A 23,781-nucleotide genomic window follows, 5' to 3' on the forward strand; every position below is an offset into this window, starting at 1 on the left:
AATGGCTTGGTCACTGTCTTTGGTCCATCCCCTCCAGGGTCCCTAGGGTTGGCCGCTGTCGGTAGACAGGCTACTGGGCTAGATGGACCTTTGGTCTGACCCAGGACGGCCATTGTAAGCTCAGGGCTCAGGGTCGGGGGTCTCACTGGACCCCCTTGATTCTCTTGCACACTTGTTCCTGGGTGGCCAGGCTGGCAGCGCTCCTGCCCTAGACGGCCACTTTCCTGTGCCTAGTGCAGAGATCGTGGATGAGGTCCACGATGTCTGCACTAGCCCAGGTGGGTGCCCGCCTCTTGCGGTCCCAGGCAAGCTCCCGGGAACCGCCAGCCTGGTCCCGGGAAGAGGGGGAGGGCTGGGGGGCATCGGGTGGGTGGCTCGATCTGTGCCAGGTGCAGGGTCTGCTGGCTGGGTGCTGGCAGGCTTGCACTTGGCACGGGCACCGTAGCCAGCCCGTGCCCCTTTAAGGGGTCCGGCGCTGGGAGGGGGGCAGAAGAGTTTCCCTGGTGTTGGCCAGAGTGGTCACCAGGGAAAGCTGGGGAGGGTTAGCCTCCCACTAGTTCGAATTAAGGGGCTACACACCCCTTAATTTGAACTAGCTAGTTCGAACTAGGCTTAATCCTCGTAAAATGAGGTTTTCCTAGTTCGAACTAAGCACTCCGTTAGTTCGAATTAAATTCGAACTAACGGAGCGCTAGTGTAGCGCCTATGAAAGTTAGTTCGAACTAACGTCTGTTAGTTCGAACTAACTTTGTAGTGTAGACATACCCTGAGAATGGTTAACCACCCAGTTATCCACCCACTTTATAGTAGCCCCATCTAAGTTGTATTTGCCTTGTTCATTGGTAAGATCATTTGAGACCATATCAAATGCCTTACTAAAGTCTAGGTAAACTACGTCCACTGCTTCTCCCTTATGCACAAGACTTGTTATCCTATTAAAGAAAGTTATCAGATTGGTTTGACATGGTTTGTTCTTTACATGCTGGCTGTTACCTATCACCTTGTTTTCTTCCAGATGTTTGCAAATTAATTCTTTAACTACCTGTTCCATTATCTTGCTTGGCATAGAAGTTAAACTGACTGGTCTATAGTTTCCTGGGTTGTTCTTATTTCTCTTTTTATAGATGAACACTATATTTGCCCTTTTCCAGTCTTCTGGAATCTCTCCCAACTTCCATGATTTTTCAAAGATGGTAGCTAAATCTTAGATACCTCCTCTATCAGCTCTTTAGGTATTCTAGGATGCATTTATAGAATCATAGAACACTAGGGCTGTGTGTACATTGGCATACCTTTCCAGAAAATGGATGCTAATGAGACACTTCGGAATTGCAAATCCACGGGGGATTTAAATATCCCCCACAGCATTTGCATTTACATGGCTGCATCTTTTTTCCAGCTCAGGGTTTTTGCCGGAGAAAAGCGCCAGTGTAGACGCGATTCTCTGGAAAATAAGCCCTTTTCCAGAGGATCCCTTATTCCTACTTGAAAGTAGCTCCAGAGACAGAGATTCCACAATCTCCCTAGGCAACTTATTCCAGTGTTTCACCACCCTGACAGTTAGGAAGTTTTTCCTAATGTCCAACCTAAACCTCCTTTGCTGCAGTTTAAGCCCATTGCTTCTGGTTCTATCCTCAGAGGCTAAAGAAAACAATCTTTCTCCCTCTTCCTTGTGCCACCCTTTTAAATACCTGAAAACTGCTATCATGTTCCCTCTCAATCTTCTCCTTTCCAAACTAAACAAACCCAATTCTTTCCATTTTAACAAGCCCTGATGACTTGAAGACATCTAATTTTTCTAAGAAATTTTTAACTTGTTCTTTTTTTATTTTATCTTCTCAACCTACCCCATTTCCTCTAGCATTCACTGTATTAGGCATCCCTTCATCATCAAAATTCTTGGTGAAGACTGAAACAAAGAAGTCATTAAGCACCTCTGCCATTTCCAAGTTTCTTGTTATTGTTTCCCCTCTTCACTAAGCAATGGTCCTACCATGTCGTTGGTCCTCCTCTTCCTTTTAATGTATTTATACATTGTCTTCTTGTTACCCTTTATGTTTATAGCTAGATTGAGCTTGTGTCTTGCCTTTGCCTTTCTAATCTTTCCCCTGCATACCTGTGTTGTTTGCTTATATTCATTCTTTGCAATATGTGATAGTTGAGAATATGTGATATTCATCCTTTGTAATATGTTATTTGAGAAGAATAAGAAAGGTTTCCAGATTTGAGAAACCAGTTATGAATACCATGTCTTTCTATTTTTGTTAATCTGACTGACTAATTTTCAATCCAGCCTGCTGCTCAACCTGATTTATTCTTCCATTTAAATATGAAGATCTGGAAATGGGTTTACATTTAGCTGGATCAGTAAGCTTGCTATTATTAAGATGCTGCATTTGATTCACATTATTGATCTTTTTAAGGATCAGACTCAGAAATGATTAGATGTCAACACTTGTTCCTGTAGTTCGTTCTGTCAGTCTGAACACCAATTGAACAGCATTAATCACAATTTTTAACCTGTAGCCACTAAAGGCAAAATGCTACCAACAAAGCAATGCCATTTTGAAACTTAAATTAGCTGAATATTTCATAACAAAGCATAAAATTTCAGTGCCATTTTAGTAAGGTCTCAGAATTGATGCTATAATATGATTGCAAATCTGCAAAAAAGTATCAGTGTTCATATAAATCTGAATTGTAATATCATTTAGATTTTAAAGTTTGGATTCCATATTTTGAAGATTCATTGGGGATTATGTAAATATTCTTAACTGATAACTCAATTGAATATTTAAACTAATTTTAGACATCTGAATTTGAAAATGTCTTTAGCAAATATAACATTAAGAATCCACAATCATTTTCATGCATGCAGCTGTTCCAAGAACAAGTGCAACACAGTGCAGCTCTGTGCCTGAACCAAGATTTGGAAAAAGGATTGGAAATGAATTTGCAGTTGGTTCATTGGTTCTTTTTGAGTGTAATCCAGGATACATCCTCTATGGATCAATAGCAATTAGATGTGATTCAGTACCAAATGCTTTGGCACAGTGGAATGATTCTCTCCCTACATGTGTTGGTAAGTAAAGACTACATTTTTGTATGGGCCTAATCATTACATACAATGAAGAATGTTATCTTAGGTCTAAATCCCTTCCTTTTCTCCGCTCCTTTACCTACTTACTGCTTATTTTTGTTCTGATTTCTTGGCTTGCACTCACACCATTCCCACTCACTGCCCTGAACATAGAAGTATACCAGAAGGACTCTCATGTTACTATATAATAAGTTAACACAATATTAACTTACCCTAAATGAGGTAATGAATACTTTACTTTTCAGCTTCCCTTTCTAATCCAACCTTGCTTTGACATTTTAGTAGCTACATGACAGTAAATATCCTACAGCTATAAAATATCTGCTTCTTTTGGACTTATATAAGTGACAGTCCATGGCTACTCATTAATCAAGATTCAGAAACTGCCCTGACTTCCTGCAGAATTAAAATACTCTCACACTTGGGAACTCTGACAAGATATCCTATGCTGTTGCCAGAAAAACTACTTTATTAAAGACTTAGAAGTAGTTACACTAATGTAGTAGGTCAGAAATATTTTTCCATGTGAAAAAAATTCTATCTGGTCTAACTCTGGACACTTCGGAGCAGATTTTGCTCTGGTATCAGTTTAAATCCATTCACATTCTTGGACATATACACATTTGCACTAATTGAGCACCTGACAAATTGGACCAAACTCAGCATTGTAGGTTTCAACCTTTTTTTTAAAGGTTATGTATTTATTTTAATTTTCATCTAGAATACACACAAATGGTGACAGTATTGTTTTTGGTCATCGGTTGCAATATTTTACTGCAGTCCTAATGAACCCTTTAGATATGTGAAAGAGAGCATTGTTTGACTTTCAGAGACTTCAACTGAGAGAGAGTTACAGGCCAAAAGTATCAATTACTCGTTATGTGCACATATCACAGTGCCAGTAAAGGTAATAAAATATGTATGAGTTAGAAATTGCTTTGAACTAAATCGGTTTAATAATTGAAGTGCTAGACATGACCATATTAAATTGCCTTAACTCCCTAGTGAGTTCTTCAGTATTTCCTTATGGATATCGGACATCAGTCATGCTGTCTGTTCCTGCTTTTACCAGTAATTATTTAAACACTTTATGTGACACTGACCTTTAGTTTATCCATGTAGTGTCCAACAGATTCTATCAATTATGTGCACTACAAAATATACCTAGTATATTCATTACAGAGATAAATTGTGTTCTACATATTCTCTAAATCCTCATATTTGTATCTAATGAAATCAGCTCAAGGAGTTGATAGTGTTATACAGGAGTAATGTATTGGCTTCTAATAGTAATGATAAAACATCGCGTCAATCTTTTCTTCAAGCTATTAAAATACCAGCAGAATACTTGTATCTAGATTAAGCTGTAACATTCTTTTATTTGCTCTTGTTAGAGCATCAAGGGACCTGAACAATGTTTTCATTCATGCTAAGCATCATGAACCAACAGTTTGCATTATTAAATTCCTCTTACTTACTTATTTTATTATTTTATTTATCTGTGGGTCTGCATAGTATATACGCTATTTTGCAAACCCATAACTTTCTTTACTATCATAAAGTAAATCTATACATGTCAGTGAGATTACTCACATAAGCAAACAAAATAGCTTGGGAGGTGGAATAGAAGCCTTCCAGTATTAGAATTAAATTAGTTGTCGGGGCAACAAAATAGTAGCACTGATCAAAACCTCGTTTTTATGCTGAGATCTTTCCCCTTATATATTTAGAGCACATATAACTGTTTAAAGTTAATTATTAACAAGTAGCAATATTTTTAGTTTCATAAGGTTAATAGGACACATTCAAATTGATTTCACTTTGTAAAAGTTCAAATGACCATTATCTGAGGGATACAAACATGATTCTGTATGTTAAAAAGCCATCCTGTTTAAAATTTTCTTTTATTCTTTTCAGGTAGTTTAAAATAGGATTTAAATTATAGGAAGAGTTTTATTTTCTTGAGGCCAACTTGAATTTCAAAATATAGTATCACTTTACAAAAATTTGCATCCCTAGAATACTGTTCATTGTGTTAGTTTTTAATACAGCTTTCTCACTTCTAAAGCAGTGTTGTGTTAAACTTCTTGCCTCGTGCATTTACTTCCAGTGCCTTGTGGTGGAATTTTAACTAAGCGCAAAGGGACCATTTTGTCTCCTGGTTACCCTGAGCCTTATGACAATAATCTGAATTGTGTGTGGAAGATCACAGTACCAGAGGGAGCTGGAATTCAGGTAAGAATATATGAATTCACTTGTTATCATCATAGGTTTGAAAGTGATGTTTGCAGAGATGACACCACGAAAAGATAATTTATTAGTAAATATTTTACCATGCAGTTAACTGCTGTTATGATGGAACTTGTTACACGATTCTTTTTAGGGGCTGGAGTAATCTGAAAAGATATATACACTGTATCTGCAGCTCTGCAAGGCTCTCTCTGTGTGTGTGTATATCTATACACACCTTTTCTCCAAAAGAACTCGTTACTGGAACATTTATGATTAGCAATATATGTTTTCAGCAAGTCAAAATTATTTGTTGCTGACGGTAGAAATTGAAGTTTCATTTTATAAATATAACTAAATGTCCTTATGAATAAAAAACAAGTAGTTTGCATTCTCAGGTGAATTATGCAGATTTTCCTAAAAAAAGTATGCCTGTTTAGGGGAAAATAAATATATAATTATGAACTTATTACAATATGGGCCTGATCCAAAGCCCATTGAAATTAATGAAAAATTCTTACATTCTTACTTAATAATTTTTTATTCAGATCCTATGTGAGGGATAATCTAGGATGGTGCTTGGAAGGGTAAATCATTCTTTTTCTTACTTATTAGAATTCTTTGAAAGCACTGGCCAAATCATGAATAAAGGCAAAAAACAACTTTTTATAAACCCATGGGAAGAGTTTGTCAAGAAAATATGGTAACTGATGCCTAAAGTGTGGAAGTATTATCTTTGATAGGCATAGCTGTGTAGCGATAGATAGATATGAAAAAGTAGACAGAGTAAAAATATACGTAGCTAATTTTTCAGTGGGAAAAGAGGTTAATAATGAAATGCCCCCATGATTAATACTAAATTCTAACACCAGTGTTTTTCAGTGTATGTATTAAATAGTTTTAATGAGTGGATAAAATAATAAACTGGGAAAATTTAATGATAACACATTACATTATGTTAATCAGTTAAAGAACAAAAGAAAAATGTAAAAAATAGCCAAAATATGAACAAGAAATTTCATCTTCAATAAGGGCAAGTAAATAAATATGGGAAAGAATGATTTAAAATTATAAATGTTGGGTTCAAAATTGTTGTTTACTGTCAAAAAGAAAAAGAAGGTCTCAATATTATTATGGAGAGCTCAGTAATATTGATTTTTTTCAAGCACATAAATTGTCATAAAAGCTAGCACTGTTTTTTACTGAATTAAGAAAGAGTTAGAAAAATAAAATGTATTATATACATTTTTATATCCTATTGTAAAATATTGATTTGGTTTTCTTTTGCATCGTGTAAAATGTTCACACAGGTTCCACCTCTATAAACTGGGACTCTCTGGTCGGGCAACATCTATGGTCCAGCAGAACCATGGATGTTCCAGGGTCAGAGAATCTCAGTATTGTGCGGGGTCCTGGTAAGATTCAGAGGATGGAGAAGACCGAGGTCTTGGTGTGCTGTAGGGGGGAGCAGGAGACCTATATGTGGCCGAGCTGGGCTACATGGGGAGCTGGAAAGCTGCCACACTGCTGGAGGGAAGAAGAGTCAGGAGCTGAAAATTCCAAAGTGCAGCTCTGCTAGGCTGTGTGTGTGTGTGTGTGTGTGTGTGTGGCACCACGAGCCTAGCTGATCCCTCCAATCTAAGTACTGGGCTTCCAGACTCCTGGGCCTCCTCCCTCCAGCAGTAGGGCAGCTTTGGCTTATATATAGCTGGGCTGCCGGTGGAACTGGGAAGCCTGCTGAGGCCGACAGCAGGAGAGCCATAAATGGTCTCCCCTACTCTGGCAAAATCCATTATCTGGGACCAGTCAGGTCTCCAGGGTGCTGGACCAGGGAGGTCCAACCTGTAAACAGTAAAACACTGAATCAGAGTATTACATATAACCGGAAATACAGTTTAGGTCTATACATGGTGAGAATTAAGACTAGAAGTAACATTTTCAGAACACATTTAAGTCTTATTTCCAAAAGTGTTTTAGGCATGCACAAAGCTACCGGTAAGTCCCTTTTGGAAAATTCTATTTAGGTTCCTAAATCACTTAAGTACCTTAAAAATATTCTCCTTGACTATTTAATGAGAAGAAGGTGAAAGAGAAGAGAAGATAAAGTTACATATATAAATTAATCAGCAATTCTCAAGTTGTGTGTGGGCCCCAAAGTGAGTCATGATCCCATTTTAATGTAGTTGCCGGGGCTGGCATTAAATTTGATCGGGCTCAGGCTTTGATTTTAGCCCTGAGTGGTGGGGCTCAGGTTACAGGTCCCCCATTCAAGGCAGTAGAGGTCAGATGATGACTTTTTCTACTCCCAACCCTCTTGGTCAAGGTAGCAGGGCTCGGACTTTGGTCTCCCTCCTGGGATCATGTAGTAATTTTTGTTGTCAGAAAGAGGTCATAAACCATAAAGTATGAAAACCCCCAAATTAATTTAACAGTATAGAAAACACCAAATATGGGCCTACTTATTCTGTTCTATAATTCAAGAACAAAGAGCTCAAATTAGATCTAAAGCAACATGTTTAATAAAGTACAAGAGAGAGTTTAAAAGAAAATAAATAATTAAGGGGACAATTCTCTTTTTAAGATTGTAAGAAAAGAATAAAGTGTTGTATGAATAAGAATAGAATCACTAGTTTGCTAGCTAATTATTGGACCTCCAATTACTTTGCTAGAATAAAAATCTGTTTGTTCTTGATAGAAGAACATAAGAATTACCACATCAGATCAGAGGAGTGCTTCATCTGGCTTAGTATCCTTCCTATGGCTCTATGAGAGTCAGTGGAGGCATGATCTTCTTGTGTAACGATGGTAGGCTTCACTAACCACTCTTGAAGTTTTTTTTTTCTTTCCATCCAGGCTTTGAGGGGTTGTTTTATAAACCCTCTCATTAAGTGAGCTAGAGCCAATACTTTTTACTACCTCTTGTGTCCCACAAAGTTCATGAGCGGGCTGAATGCCCACAGAGGAGTTTTGTGTAAAGCTCAATGAAAGAATCTTTTTAGTGGGAAATACTGGTATTTTGAAAACATTTTTATTTGTGATTGAGGAAGGCAGGAACACATTCTCCCAGTGTTGGGGAATCCTAGGACATCAAGAGGCACAGTGGGAGTCTTGAAGCCCTGAAAACTCATGCTCAAACTTGGAGGGGTTAGGGTTTCTAGGACTGTCAGGGTCCTGCCTGTTTAGCAAGGTTCATAGAAACTATGAAGGCTCTGTCTTGAGTTGGGGTTCTCAGAGCTTTCATTCTGGTGCCAGAGTGCCTGGAAGTACTGGAATCACCAGCACCAGGGTAATCTGTGTGGCAAGGCAGCCCAAGATCTGGCTTACCTTGGAAGCCTGGGTTCCTCAGCAGTCTGGCAGATGAGCGGGATCCTGCCTGTCTCTTGGTGAAAGTTTGTTGCAAGGTTTTGGCAAATCTGTTATAAAAAGGTTTTCTCACCAATGAACTTTAGAAGTGTACTCCTTAAAAGATGCCAGGGGTTTTCTGTCCCCTACTGGCCAACACTTTTCAGGCCATGTGGGGGGCATTTGAAAATCCCAATAGGCACCTGTCTACATCTTTATGTGCCAGAATACCTTTATAAATCTGGCCTTTTGTTCCATCTTCCCCTGAGTGGTCTTCAATTATCCATTCAGCCATATCCTGTCCTCAGCACACAAGTTCATTTCAAAGTCAGAGTGTTGTCCTAATTAATGGTCCCAGAACTTCTAAAGCAGAATCAGAAATTTGAAAATTCACATAGGGAACTCTTTTGTTTTGTTTTGTTTTTAACTTCATGACCTGGGGCTTTCTATTCCCAATGAAGAGCGTAGCTTTACAAAGCTTTTGCATGACTGAAAACAACAACTTATAATTACAGTATTGCTACTGGGATATATACCCACAGACTATAATTTACATTTTCCCCTGTAAATTAAATCACATTCTGTGCCTTCCATTTTTATTCGTAGGTGCAAGTAGTAAGTTTTGCTACAGAGCACAATTGGGACTCTTTGGACTTTTATGATGGTGGTGACAACAATGCTCCACGGCTTGGAAGTTATTCAGGTGAGTGAGGAGAATTTATAGTATGTACATTATAGATGCATCTCTTTATTATTAGCACAAAGCTCTTTCTAGGTCTTTTTTCTGTTTCTTCTGAAGGTGACAGTTCATACTTGTTTATAGTCTTTGTTACAGCCAAGAGGGCCTTCAAACATAATGCTGAAAGATTGAAAGATTGAAAAAAAAAAATCACACATGTCATTTAGAGGGCGTCAAACTACATGAAACATTTCTATGGATGTCATCAACCACTGTTGCAATGGTTCAATGATTTAATACATATAGAAACATTTATCTCTTGGCTAAAAAGACATTTTATTTAACCTATTCTGTTTTTTTTAAAGTCACTGTTTATTTAAAAACCAGTCCTGCAGTGGGGCTTGTAAGGGCACAGATCTTAGAGAAATTTTAGTAACAAGTTAACCATCCTATTCTCTTGTTGCCTTCTCAATTAAATTAAATTAAAATAAAATAAAATAAATTAAATTAAATTACAAAATACATTTCAGTTTAATGTAAATGACTGCCAATTAATAGCCACTGTAAATGACTGCCAATTAATAGCCCCAACCTTCAGCCAATTCTCTCATTCAGCTATGACAGTGCACAAAATGAAAGAGCACAAAAGTTCAGAACCAAAAGAATTGTTTACCCTGTGTTTCTTGGTATTAAAGTGTGCGTAGAAGATAGATTTATCTTTTAAAAAAACCCCTCCATTATCTCGTAAAGTAGGGATTTCATCTTCTTTAAACCATCCACACACTTTTTGGACTTTCTTTCATTCTACCCCTTCCTTACTTGTTAAATGTCACCAGGAATTACTCTGAGAGGTACTGGTAGACAAAATCAGGCCCAGAGGTCAGATCTGGCCCACATAACATTTTTCTCCAGCCCACCCAGCTGATAGTAGGGCATGCATACTTAGCAGCCGACAGCATGTGTTCAGCAGCCCCTTCCCATGCCTTGTTCCATTCCTGCATCTGAGCTGCTCCCAGGATTTTCCTGCTAGCTATACAAAGTGAGTGTGGAGGAGATGAGGGGAGTGCTGAAATCAGGGTGTTCCCCTGCCCCTGTACTCCATTTCTCCAGAGAGGGAGAGATACGATCAATGGAGCTGCTCCATTTTGAAATGTGGATGGAAGTGACTGAGTGGAGTACCAGAGCAGGGAGAAAGGGAGACAACAGATCAGGACAGATTTCCCTTAAAGAGACAAAATGTGGTTTCTCTCAGCAGCAGCCAGCATGGAGAGTCTCTATGGGTATGTCTACACTGCCAACCTAGTTCTAAATAGGGTGGTTAATGTAGTCATTCGAATTTGCAAATGAAGCCTGGGATTTAAATATCCCGGGCTTTATTTGCATGTTCCTGGGCACCGCCATTTTTAAATGCCCCGCAGTTTGAACTACCTGTCCGCGGCAGTAGTACTCCTCATTGCAGGAGAAGTAATTGTAGTTTGAATTAGGAGCTTTAATTCTAACTACCTAGCCCGTGCAGAGTGTAGCCATGGGCTGGTAGTTCGAACTATGGGGCATTTAAAAATGGCGGCACCCGGGAACATGCAAATAAAGCCCGGGATATTTAAATCCCGGGCTTCATTTGCAAGTTTGAATGGCTACATTAGCCACCCTAGTTCGAACTAAGGTGGCAGTGTAGACATACCCTAAGTTACTGTCACATACCCCCAGTCTGTGCCACATTGTCTCTGTGCCACCCACACACAATCACTATCACATACACACTGCTGCAAACACATATTCTGTGCCACAAAATCTGCCTTTCAGAAACTGTCTTCTTTCACACCCACTATGTGTCTCTCTGTAGCCCCTGGCCCCACGCTGCTGCACCTTCCAGGGGCCCAGAGCTGGCCTGTGCCCATGTATGAAAATTTGTGATGTGGCCCCCCCCTGCAAAAACTATTGCTCACCCTTGGATTATATGATCTAACAGTCTGTTCTCACCTTACAGTTGGAAAACCGCTGCAAACTGCATGTGGCACTGAGCAGCCTCTGATATTTCCATGTTCAGCTTGTTTCATCCTAGAACTAAGAAAGAGTGAGTGGGGGTGTCATAGGGGGAGCAGCTCATACATGCAAAGGAGCTGGCCAGGGGCAGGTGTGGATGTAGCACTGACATCACAAGGCTTTTTCAGTATCCCAGGTTATTGGTTAAAGGATGTTGGGAGGAGGTGACCTCACAGAGGGTTTGTCTAGACTACACCTCTCTGTTGACAGAGAGATGTAGATTAGGCACGACAAAATTTCTAATGGAGACTCCCTGGAGCAAAGCCACAGGGGTCTCTGAGATTGACTCTGCCCTGCAGCCTGTTCTATCTGTCCATTGTCAGGGACTCTCTGGCTACGTCTAGACAGAATCCCTCTGTCAAAAGAGGGATGCAAATCAAGCACATTGAAATTGCTAATGAAGCAGAGATTTAAATATCCTGTACTTCATTAGCATAAACATGGCCGCCGCTTTTTTCCGAAACAGAGTTTAAAAAAACCCCCAGCAATCTAGACACAGATCTGTCAAAAATAAAGCCTTTTTCGACAGGTCCTGTAAACCTCATTTTTTGAGGAATAGATGATCTGTCAAAAAAGGCTTTATAGTTGACAGATCCACGTCCAGACTGCCATTTTTTTCTAAAAAAACTCTGTTTAAAAAAAAAAGCAGCAGCCATGTTTATGCTAATGAAGCACAGGATATTTAAATCTCTGCTTCATTAGCAATTTTGATGTGCTTGATTTGCATCCCTCTGCGGACAGAGGGATGCAGTCTAGATGTAGTCAGAGAGTCCCTGACAATGGACAGGTAGAACAGGCTGCAGGGCAGAGGCAATCTAAGAGACCACTGTGGCTTTGCTCCCGGGAGTCTCCTTAGTGAGGAGAGTCCTTGAGGACTAAGAGAGGAATCAGCGTAACAGACATGAGCATGAAGAGGAGCCTCTTCGGAGTGTTCTCTTTTCTCAGAACTAATTGAGCCTGAAGATAGCCATCCATGTGTAGAAGGTAAGAACTTGCGAAGGATTTGTGCTGATGAAGATTGATCCACCTTACGCTGGCCAAATGCAAGGCATGGGAAACACAAAGTTAGCTGAGAGAATTATTTTCCCACCTATGCCTTTGTCTCATATTGGCACTGGGAACACTGGAATTTATCTTCTTCATTTCCCTTTTCCCATAGCTTTGTGTCCCTCAGAGTCTCATAACTAATTGGATGAGCTTCAAGGGGAAGGGGGCAGGGAGTGACTGGGAAATGTAGGACTTTGTTGTTCTCTTTAAGACTCAACAAATGAGCAGAGGAACCAATCACCTTTTTGGAGAATTGTTCTGCTTCTATGCATTAGTTGGCTCTGAGCAGTTTGATTCTTTCTGTCAGTTGGCTGCAACAATCTTCTCCCTCTCTACCCCATGGCTAGGGAGGTTGGGGATCTGTGAGGATCCAAGTGAGCATCACTTGCAGCAGTGTATTGTATCAGGTGTCCCATCATGTGGAGTCATTACAGATGATAAAAGGTGTAGTAGAGCCTGGTACTTCAAACCTTCCATTGCTCAGCTTTACATGTTAAGCCAACATTCAGCCCACACAGGGCCAGCACACTCTGTGCCCACTATATGGTGGAGCAGCCTCACAGTTCCCCATTCTCCTGATTAACCAATTTTTTGATGATCTGATTTGACCTTGGTCCCAATTCAGTATGGCAAATGGGATTCTCCTGTTCAATTGCTGGAACAATCAATTTTATTTGTATTGTATTATGTTTAAATTGTTAAGAGGAGCAACGCCTTAGCCCAGGGTCAGGCAAGATACAGCCTGCCAAGCCTTTCAGTCCAGCTCACAGCTACCAGGCTAGGACCCTCAGGCAGGGAGCAAACCCAGGAGTCAGAGCAGCTGCTCCATCTGCTTCTCTGTGCCCTGCCCCCAGCACAATCATTCAGCTCCCATTGCCTGGTTCCCATTGGCTGCCCGGGCCCCATCACAATCTCTCAGATCCCACTGTCTGATTCCCAGCCAGAGCCTGTGTAATGGACAGGAATAGTCCTGACCAGCACCCTATGGGATTAAACTCAGGTGCTAGCAAAGGTGTTGGCCAGGGTGCCAGGAAAACCAATTGATATAGAGTGTTGAAATTTGAATTGGATATGGATTCCTTGCCTGCTTTCTTTGTGTGGGAGAGAAAAACCAGGAGTTGAGAGACACAGAATGATTTAAACCCAGGCAGGACTACTTTGCCTCCAAGGAATTTGGGGCATGGGAGTGGACTCAACAAAGAGAAAATTAGAAGTAAGTAAAGGGAAAAGTGAATCCAGTCACATCCCAGGTATTTTTTCTTTATTTTGTGGTTTGGTTTGAACTTCTGTGTGTGAATCTAAATCCTCCCCTCCCCATGTACTACCTTGCATTGTGCCCAGAGACTTTTCTCTGTGTTTTAATTTGCCTTCCTTAGTGGTTCTGTAACATCTAGCAACCAAGTATGCTTTATCAAGTTTATATTTTGTTTTGTAATAAAAATCACTTTTTTACAGTAATGGTTTGATTCTTGTGTCCTGGAATGTCTGTCTGTCTGTGTGTATCTGCCTGCCTCAGACTAAGGGGTCAGCTACCAGAGACTGCAGTTTGTTTTCTCTTTTCTTTGTCAAGCTCTTTTAGGGGAGATTGGGGTACCCCTGGAGGTGGTTTCAAGTGTTCACCCCTGGTTTTTAGGGATAAAAAAGTACTTGATGGTGGCAGCAATTCCCCAAAAACTGTGTATTATGATTTGGGGGGCGGGGAGGAATGGAGGGGGTGTTGCAACCAATGTCTGTAGAGGCAAAGATTTTGAAGTGCTCTTGCAGGCCCTCACCTTTTGCACTCGGAGTGCTAGAGTGGGGAATAGCCCTGACAGCCTGTCTCTGGCACCTCACTCCCTTGCACACTCCAACTCCCTGCCCCAGGTTACCATCCCTTCCTGCTCCAGGTTACCACCTAATACCTCTCTATGACCTCTCCCTCCGCTCCATTCCCAGGTCACAACTCTTCCCAGAGCCTTCACTCCTTTTTATAACCCTACTCCAAGCCAGAATTCTCTCCTGAATCCATATCCCCTTCCGGACTCTGCAACTCAATCCTGCATCCCAGATCACAACCCCCTCCTTCACCCAAACTTCCTTTTACCCCATACCCTCTCCTGTACACCAGTACCCTACCCTGGGCTCCCTTCTGCACCCAACCTCTGTCCCAGACCCCACACCCCTTCCATAGAAAAGTGTGGCACTTGACCACTTAACAAAACCTTAGAGTGACCCCCATCACAGACTACTTCTCTGACCTTTAAAATCCTCCTCAGTACCATATATATTTTGGTATTGAGAAGTATTAATATGACTAGAAATGAAGATGTGTAAGAATTTCTTGTTCTATTTAATGGTATCTGTTCATACCATGTTAGTCTGAATCCGCGTAAAGAACAAGAAGTCCTGTGGCTCCGTGTAGACTAACATATTTATTGGAGCATAAGCTTTCGTGGGCAAAGACCCACTTTGTCAGATGATCTCATATCACAATGATTATGGTATTAGCATCTTTTCAGTTCATTCTTAATAAATGATCTTTTCCCAATAAAAATGTGTGAGTGGGAAACCTGAAAATTACACCATTTGTCTTTAGTAACTACAGCTCTCACTGCCAAGCTTGTGATAAATTGAGCATGTTACCAAATCTTTAAGTGGAGCTGGTATACTACAATACCTACAGTGATGTCCTCTAGCTGAAGCTGATTACAGTAAATGCAGTGAACATCTCTATTGTTTTAAACTTTTTTTTCTGGAAGTATATCATATAGCTACTTATGAATAACTCTGGAATTGAGCTTTTCAGCATTGTCTTAATGGAATAATATTTTACTTTCTCTTTTCAGGAACTACAATTCCTCCCCTTCTTAATAGCACATCTAACAACTTATACCTAAACTTTCAGTCAGATATCAGTGTTTCAGCTGCTGGGTTTCACCTTGAATATACAGGTAATGTCCATACACTAGATTAACTCAAAGAGTTTGTTGACAGGTTTTATTTTTCAGACATAACCTCTATATTGTGAAGGGGTAAAATTCAACTTATGGCACAAAATAAGCCAGTCACTGAAATCTTTGAAGCCAGTGGCAACCTTTGATTCTACTGGAAGCAAGAGTAGATGTGCAATCTTTTTTTTGGAGAGTGGCATGTGTAATTTATTTTGTACTCCCCTAAACCTGTTCCACATGTGAATGGTTTTTTTTTCTGATTACACCATAGTGAGGAGTAAATACGGATACATTTTTTGTACTTAACAGCTGCACTAGATGTTGAGTCCATAACCCAAGGCAAAGATTAAGTACTTTTATATATTTTGTTATTACAGTAATTAGAATAACCATGTATTGCATTCATGGATTAATTAATAATAATTTAAACACTGCCAATAATTTGAAATACTTTAATGCATTATTTGCTTTACAAAGAAAAAAGCATTACGTTATGTTCAGAAAAGAGAACATTTGTTTCTGAAATAATCTAGCCAAAGTACTCAAATCTGTTGTATGATTCCACAAACAATCAGTGAAGGAGCTAAATGTGCTAATCAAATACACAGCATTCATTTAAAATAAAATTTTCACATAGAAGAGAAGGATCAGCAGCATAAGTAACATATTCCATCTAAAAATCTATATAGTACAGAACATCTCTCAACTTAGGGAAGTGTTTCTTAAATGGTGTTCCGCAGAAATCCAGGGTTTCGTGAAGTGAAAATAAGGGTTCTGCAGGAAAATTTCATTACAATAACATTTTATTCTTTTAAAAAATAATAATTAATATTTAAGAATGTATGAATTTTATTGAAAACCATTTTCATTTCTGTTCCATGATAAGTGTCCATGTGTAATGCCAGAGAGTGGAGACGATGATGTCACTACTCAGTGCTGTGCGTGCAATCAGTCGGTGGTGTGATCGCCGGTTATATACCATATATAAGACTGTTATAAGGGGTTCCACAAAATTCTTTCAAGTTTAAAAAGGTTCTATGGCCAAATAAAATTGGGAAACACTGACTTAGGGTCTTCAGTGACTGTGGGAAGCTGGAATGTCTATAGAAAAATGAAATGGTGTTGGAGTAAAACTAAGTGCTGTTAATATTGCTATTCTGTACTGCTTCCTCTGCTAATTAAGAACCTCTGCAACCTCAATAGTGGCAGATGGGTTCACCACTAATTTGGCAGGTTATTCACCCACAACACATCAACTGTTATCAAGACACTGGCTAATTCCTCCCTGGGCAGCTTCTTGCTGTGACTCCTTATAGCTGCAGTTGGGGTGCCTTTGGAGTCTCTAGGCTTCCTGGGTTTTGATTGTAATCTCCTTAGAGTGTCTACTCTTGCCTGGGTACTCACCTGGGCGTTTGTATCATCTGCTGCCTTGGTCCACATTCCTGGCTGCTCCTGAGTTGGATCCAGCGAGGTGTTTCTTTCCTCCTTGGATGTCAGCCCTGACTGAGTTAAGCTTTCCCCTGTTGTACTGAAGCAGAGAATGAAGTATGCCCAGCAGAGTCAAGGGGGTGTGGCTTCTGCTGCTGCAAGTGCTTCCTTAACCCCTTCCATTCCACTGCAAGGAAAGTACTCCCTGTCACGGTATCTTAAAAGAGATTCTATTGACCTTTTCATTTCCTTTTTCCTTCGGTGAGTTGGGCATACAGCAGATTGTTTTCTTAAGTGTATATCTGGCATGTACACACAGTGACTGCTGCACCTGAGCTAGTGCAGGACATCAACACTGAAGATGTGTGCCTCTGTGAAGATATTGACATTAGCATGTTGATCCTCCCACTTTGGCTGTGTCTACACTGGGCCACTTATTCCGGAAAATCAGCCGCTTTTCCGGAATAAGCTGCGAGCTGTCTACACTGGCCCTTGAATTTCCGGAAAAGCAACGACGCTCTACTGTACAAAATCAGACGCTATTCCGGAAAAACTATTCTGCTCCCGCTCGGGCATAAGTCCTTATTCCGGAACACTGTTCCAGAAAAGGGCCAGTGTAGACAGCCCAGTAGTCTTTTCCGGAAAAAAGCTCCGATCACGAAAATGGCGATCGGGGCTCTTTTCCGGAAAAGCGAGTCTACATTGGCCACAGATGCTTTCCCGGAAAAAGGGGTTTTCCGGAAAAGCAGCCTGCCAATGTAGACGCTCCTTTTCCAGAAAAACTGAAAACGGAATAGTATTCCGTTTTAAGCAGTTCCGGAAATTCATGCCAGTGTTGACACAGCCACAATGTTCAGGATCCATTGAAGGAAGTTCTGGTGCTGACATTCCAGGTTTTTCAGGTGTTTCCAGTTGGCCACCCAAATCTGTCAGTTATAGAGCGGAGTTGGAATTAGCACTGTTTGTAAACTTAAAGGTCTAGTGTGAGCTCTGATGTTGTGATTATTGGATGCCTGGCAAGATGGTCTGCCAAAGGTAAGGCTGGCACAGAAGATTCTGTGCTGAATCTCGATATCTATGTCTGCCCTGTGAGAGAAGGCTGCCAAGACAGAGAAAATATTCTGTTTTCCAGTTTTTCTTTGTCAGTGTAAATCTTCCTTGCTTGGTCTCATGATTGTCTGGGAACTGTATAGTGGAGAACTTTTGTTTTACTAAAACTCAGAGTTAGCCCTAGAGTTTTGTAAGCCTCAGAGAAATAATTAAGACCTGTTTGTAGATCTTCCTTTGAGTGTGCATTTACAGCACAATCATCTGCATATTGGAATTAGGTTATTGTTGCTGATATTACTTTAGTTCTGGCATGGAGATGAGCAAGCTTGAGGAAGTTGCTTTCAGTCTGATATTTGGTTGCATATGATCTATGGTAGACGGTTTTAAAACCATCTATCAACTGCTAAGAAAATGGTGTGAAAGGTGGGTACCAATACGCAGCCTTAATTTACACCAGTTTGAATGAAAAAGGGTCAGAGGTAAAGCTGCTGCACAGGATAGAGGCAGTCATCTGCAGTGGCATAGTCTAGCAATGTTGATAAATTTGCTTGAGCAGCAAAATTTTGACACGACTTTCCACAGAGCTTCATGGTTGACAGACTCAAAGCCTTTGGTCAGATCAATAATGGCCATTTTTCTTGGACCTGCCTGGTTGCAAATATCATGTAATGGTGCTTCAAGTTGGTCTGAAGCTACACTTGGACTCTGGAAATACTTTCTCTGCAAGACGTAGCAGGTGATTTAGTAAGATTTTAGCAAGAATCTTCCCAGCTATGAAGAGGGGGCTCTGTTTCAATAGTTGCCACAATTAGGCCTGTGTCCCTTTTTGAACATGATGATATTAGCATTGCATACGTCAGCAGGTACTTCTGTGGTGTACCAGATTTTGAGAAGCAGCAAATGAAGTTTGTTAGTCAGTGTTTCTCCCCACAATTTCAGTACTTCACCTGGTGTGCCAGCAAGACCTGGTGCTTTATTGTTTTCCTTTTGGTTGTGTTCCTTCCAGCACTCATTGATGAATTTGTTATCTTTTAAGAAGGGAACTACCATATCTCAGAGATATTAGGCCACATGAACTTGGTCTTATGTCTCTCAGAAAAAGCTCTGCATATCATGTTTGCCAGATAATATTTGTATTTCATTTGCTTTTCCTCCCACAATTTGTTTTTTTTTATTTCTTGGATCCTCCTTTGAACTTCAGCTTTGAGCTGATGGGAAGAATTCTGCTTCTGACTGAATAGTAGTTGGTTTTGCCATTTGCAGAAAACTTTTCTCATCTGGTCCAAAAGGGATATAATTTCAATGTTGTTGTTGACAAAGCAGTCCTGATGGCAGCAGGAAGCAAAGCCAATGGATTTCTCACAAGCTTCTTGGATGATCTGTTTTAGGGCTTCCTGGTCTTCTTTGACATTTGTGTTGTCATTATCAGGTGTGCATATGGTTAGTTTTTCCCTGAGGAGTATTTGGAAGTTCTCTTGATGGACTGATGATTGAAGTATTTGGATGTTGTATTGCTGTCTGTGAAATTTGGATTGCTTTCTCTGTTTGGCACAATCCTGATACACATGATTGACATCACCAACTGGTGGTCACACCAACAACTATCTGCTCCTCTCATGACACAGGTGATTAGGACATCTCTCTATTCTTACAATGATATAGCCGAGAAGGTGTAACTGTTTTGAGCAGGGATGTTCCAAATTTGTTTTATACTTGTTACAATGTTTGAAGATTGTGTTTGGTGAATGATATAAGAACTAAACTGAAGAGGAGAGAATGATCTCAACATTTATTTTGTTGTTTATGTCAAAAGTAGTAATAAAAGCATCGTCTTCTTTCTGTTCATTTATAACAATAATTAGTACATTACTGGATTGTGTCAGTCAATCCTCATGTAGGAATTCTGACAGTCTTTGGTAGATTTCCTTTAATTTCAATAGGCTCAGAGGAAATAATTTTATTTGGTTATATATAACATGAATAAATACAGATTTATAAATCATAGCCTGCAAATTTATTGTCTTATATGATGAATAAATCCTTCGTGCATATTGTGTGTCAAAGTCATGAATTGGCATACAAATGCAATAAAATTAAGGTATTCAATGATTTAACAAATGAGAGAGGGAGATGTTTCTCACCTTGGGCATTATTTGATCTTGGACTGGCCCTACCTAGAAGTATATATGATTCAGACTCATATCACATAAGACAAAGCAGACAAATCTATAGGGAAATGTTCCTCATAGCCATTTTTTTTAATTTCAGAAGGGAATTTTCAAGGGGAAGGTCTTATTCTGTTTCAATCCAAATATGTCCTTCATTAATAGTTTTGTTTCCCACTTTCCTCTCTTGTTTAACAATGTTACAATCACCGAGAATCCATTGTGTTTCTTCATTTAAATAGCCAAGGAAAAATGGCATTTCTTTTTAAAAAAAGTTTAGACCAGGTATAATGATGCATCTGCTTTGCATCAGGGAACAGAACATAGATACACAACATTGGAATTGGGATCTTTTCTCATCATTACAGGCAGTCCCCGACTTACGCGGATCCGACTTATGTCGGATCCGCACTTACGAACGGGGCTTTCTCGCCACGGAGGTCGAGGTGGCGGATTGCTACCTGCGAGCTCCGGGGCAAGAAAGCCCCGTTCGTAAGCTGCTCCGGTGCCCCTGGTCTGCTGGAGACCGTCTCCAGCAGACCAGGGGCACCGGGCGGGTTCCTGCGCTTCTGAGGCTTTGCCAGAGCAAAGCCTCAGAAGCGCGGGAACCCGCCGCTGCTGCGGCTTCAGTCCCGGTGCCTGTGGTCTGCTGGGGACCGTCCCCAGCAGACCACAGGCACCGGGACTGAAGCCGCAGCAGCGGCGGGGTCCCGCGCCTCTGAGACTTTGCTAGAGCAAAGCCTCAGAGGTGCGGCACCCCGCTGCCGCTGCGGCTCTGGTCCCGTGTCCCTGGTCTGCTGGGGGGGGCGCAGCTAGTGTGCCCCCCCCAGCAGACCAGGCTTTTGTTTTGGACCCTGGGGCAGAGCAGCTGGGGCGCTGCCGGTTGGTCCTGCAGCGCCACTCTGGGCACTACTGGACCAACCCGGCAGCACCCCAGCTGCTCTGCCCCAGGTCCTGATTCAGCCGCTGCTGGTCAGTTTCAGCAGTGGCTGAATCAGGACGCCTGGGGCAGAGCAGCTGGGGTGCTGCTGGGTTGGTCCAGTAGCGCTGAGGAGCGGTGCTACTGGAGCAACCCAGCAGCACCCCAGCTGCTCTGCCCCAGGCGTCCCCAAGTCAGCCGCTGCTGAAACTGACCAGCGCTGACTACAGGAAGCCCGAGGCAGAGTTGCTCTGCCCCAGGCTTCCTGGAATCAGCCGCTGATCAGTTTCAGCAGCAGCTGACTTGGGGAAGCTTGGGGTTCTTAAGTTGAATCTGTATGTAAGTCAGAACTGGCGGTCAGTTTCAGCAGCGGCTGAATCTGGATGCCAGTTCCGACTTACATACAGATTCAACTTAAGAACAAACCTACAGTCCCTATCTTGTACGTAACCCGGGGACTGCCTGTACTCTTTTCTAATGTGTGTGTTTACTTGTATATGTAGAATCCTTAGGTATTTTAATAAGCTTAATGCATGATCTAAGTTTTGGTTTAAGCTATCCTAAGTATGTAAACATGCTGCATTAATTCTCTCAAAGTTAACACAACAGAGTGCTTTGTAATGGTTAAATACCTTAATGTAAATTGTTTTCTTTATTCTTTCTACTAGTTAAGTAATGGATGACTATTAATAATATTTTGAGTTTAATTAAGTGCTCATCTACATTATTTGCCTAAAACCTATTTTCTGCCCAAGCAATGCTTATCTCAAATTAACAATAAACATGAGCTGAACTCCTGCACAATTATATATTTAGTATTAGTCATATTTTTAACATCATCAGCTAACAAGAACATCCATAAAAATAAAATTAAAAAAATTACTTCAAGATTTATATAGTTAAACTGTAGTTTATCCACAATTCAAGATCAAACTTTTTTGCCATCTTCACAACTTCATTTGTGATATTTCATTTTTAGAAAGGATTACTAATTTAAAAAGTTATCTGTAAGTATAACAAATATTATGGGGGGCTGACACAAAAGAATCAGACACTTGCTTCAGTGGTTTTCACAACTCTTTCCCTTTGATCATTCATATGAGTAAGTTAAGTGAATTTTTGTTTATCTATTTATTTAATCACAAGTATTCAGGAGATGCAAAAGTCTTAAAAATATTCTTGCACTGGACTGGCTTCTTTAATTGTCATTCTTTTATGTATTAATGTTTGAAATATCCAGTTAAGGAGCAGCAACAATTTAGATAACCAGTCATGCACCTTGAATAGTGAATAGTCAAAATACACAGTATTTGAAGACCATACACAAGTAGCATCAATAGCCTTCATGTTGTCACTAGAAGAGTCTACAGGCCTTTTGCTTATTCCCCTTTAATAAGAGGAAGTCAGGTCAATGAAGGCTACTATAGGATATTTCAACATTCCAAACTATACTACTGTACTTTTACCTCTGTATTTCCTTAGGACCAAAAGCCCACTCTCTGCAATTTTAGTCTATGTCTACTTTGCAAGCTAAAGGTGTTATTCCCCTGCATGTGTGCACATACACTATCCCTCATCGAGTTAGCAGAAGTACAGATATCACTGTAGCCACGGTACCGCTAATAGTGGCAGTAAACGCATGACTGAATTGGGCCGAGTACATACCCACCAGTTTTCAGATGGATCTGTGCTTAGCACATTTCAGCTGCTCCACTCCTGCCAATACCAGTGCTACAGTAGTTACACTGCCGATTATCATCATGATAACTCACTGAGAACTAATGCTAGATATAGTGGTGATGGGTGACTTCAACTATCCAGACATATGTTGGGAAACTAACACAGCGGGGCACAGGCTATCCAATAAGTTTCTGGACTGCATTGGAGACAACTTTCTGTTTCAGAAGGTTGAAAAAGCTACCAGAGGAGAAGCTGTTCTGGATTTGGTTTTAACAAATAGGGAGGAACTAGTTGAGAACTTGAAAGTGGAAGACAGTATAGGGGACAGTGATCATGAAATAATAGAGTTCATGATCTTAAGGAAAGGTAGAAGGGAGACCAGCACAACTGAGGTAATGGATTTCAGGAAGGCAGATTTTGATAAGCTCAGAGAACTTGTAGGTAAAGTCCCATGGGAAGCAAGACTGAAGGGAAAAAAACTGAGGAGAGTTGGAAGTATTTCAAAGGGACGTTGTTAAGGGCCCAAAAGCAAACAATTCCGCTATGTAGGAAAGATAGAAAATATTGCAAAAGACCAGCTTGGCTTAACAAGGAGATCTTGCATGATCTCAAAATAAAAAAGGTTTCATTTTTAGAAAGGATTACTAATTTAAAAAGTTATCTGTAAGTATAACAAATGTTATGGGGGGCTGATACGTTAGGCACACCTCCAGACTTCTCAGTGAAGACCGAAACAAAGAAGTCATTGAGCATCTCTGCCATTTCCAAGTTTCCTGTTACGGCTTCTCACTCCTCACTGAGCAGTGGGCCTACCCTGTCCTTGGTCTTCCTCTTGCTTCTAATGTATTTATAAAAGGTCTTCTTGTTTCCCTTTATGCCTGTAGCTAGTTTGATCTCATTTTGTGCCTTTGCCTTTCTAATCTTGCCCCTGCATTCCCGTGTTGCTTGCCTATATTCATCCTTTGTTATTTGTCCTAGTTTCCATTTTTTATATGACTCCTTTTTTAAAGGTTTAGAGAACATGACTTATGAAGCCAGGCTTCATGAACTGGGCTTGTTTAGTTTGGACAAAAGAAGATTAAGGGGGGACATGATAGCGATTTTCAAATATCTAAAAGGGTGTCACAAGGAGGAAGGAGAAAATTTGTTCCTCTTGGTTTCTGAGGACA

At 40.6% G+C, this 23,781-nt stretch overlaps 1 protein-coding gene and 1 long non-coding RNA gene across 4 annotated transcripts in view; one reads left to right on the top strand and one right to left on the bottom strand.

Moving 5' to 3' along the window:
- The window catches only part of CSMD3 (CUB and Sushi multiple domains 3), a 1,183,531-nt gene that overhangs the window by 943,717 nt on the left and 216,033 nt on the right, over positions 1-23,781 (top strand). For all 3 annotated transcript variants that reach the window (XM_075920204.1, XM_075920205.1, XM_075920206.1), the window contains 4 exons: positions 2,879-3,082; positions 5,211-5,335; positions 9,278-9,374; positions 15,266-15,370. In XM_075920204.1, coding sequence (XP_075776319.1) covers positions 2,879-3,082; positions 5,211-5,335; positions 9,278-9,374; positions 15,266-15,370 — 531 coding nt within the window. The remainder of the gene's footprint in view (positions 1-2,878; positions 3,083-5,210; positions 5,336-9,277; positions 9,375-15,265; positions 15,371-23,781) is intronic.
- On the bottom strand, positions 9,400-11,492 carry LOC112546050 (uncharacterized). The gene is made up of 2 exons (XR_003089684.2): positions 11,331-11,492; positions 9,400-9,530 (listed from the first exon to the last, which is right to left on the bottom strand). It is a non-coding gene; the product is annotated as an uncharacterized LOC112546050 (long non-coding RNA).

This window comes from Pelodiscus sinensis, chromosome 2 (genome assembly GCF_049634645.1).
Source record: "Pelodiscus sinensis isolate JC-2024 chromosome 2, ASM4963464v1, whole genome shotgun sequence".
In the NCBI taxonomy this organism is placed as follows: Eukaryota; Metazoa; Chordata; order Testudines; family Trionychidae; genus Pelodiscus; species Pelodiscus sinensis.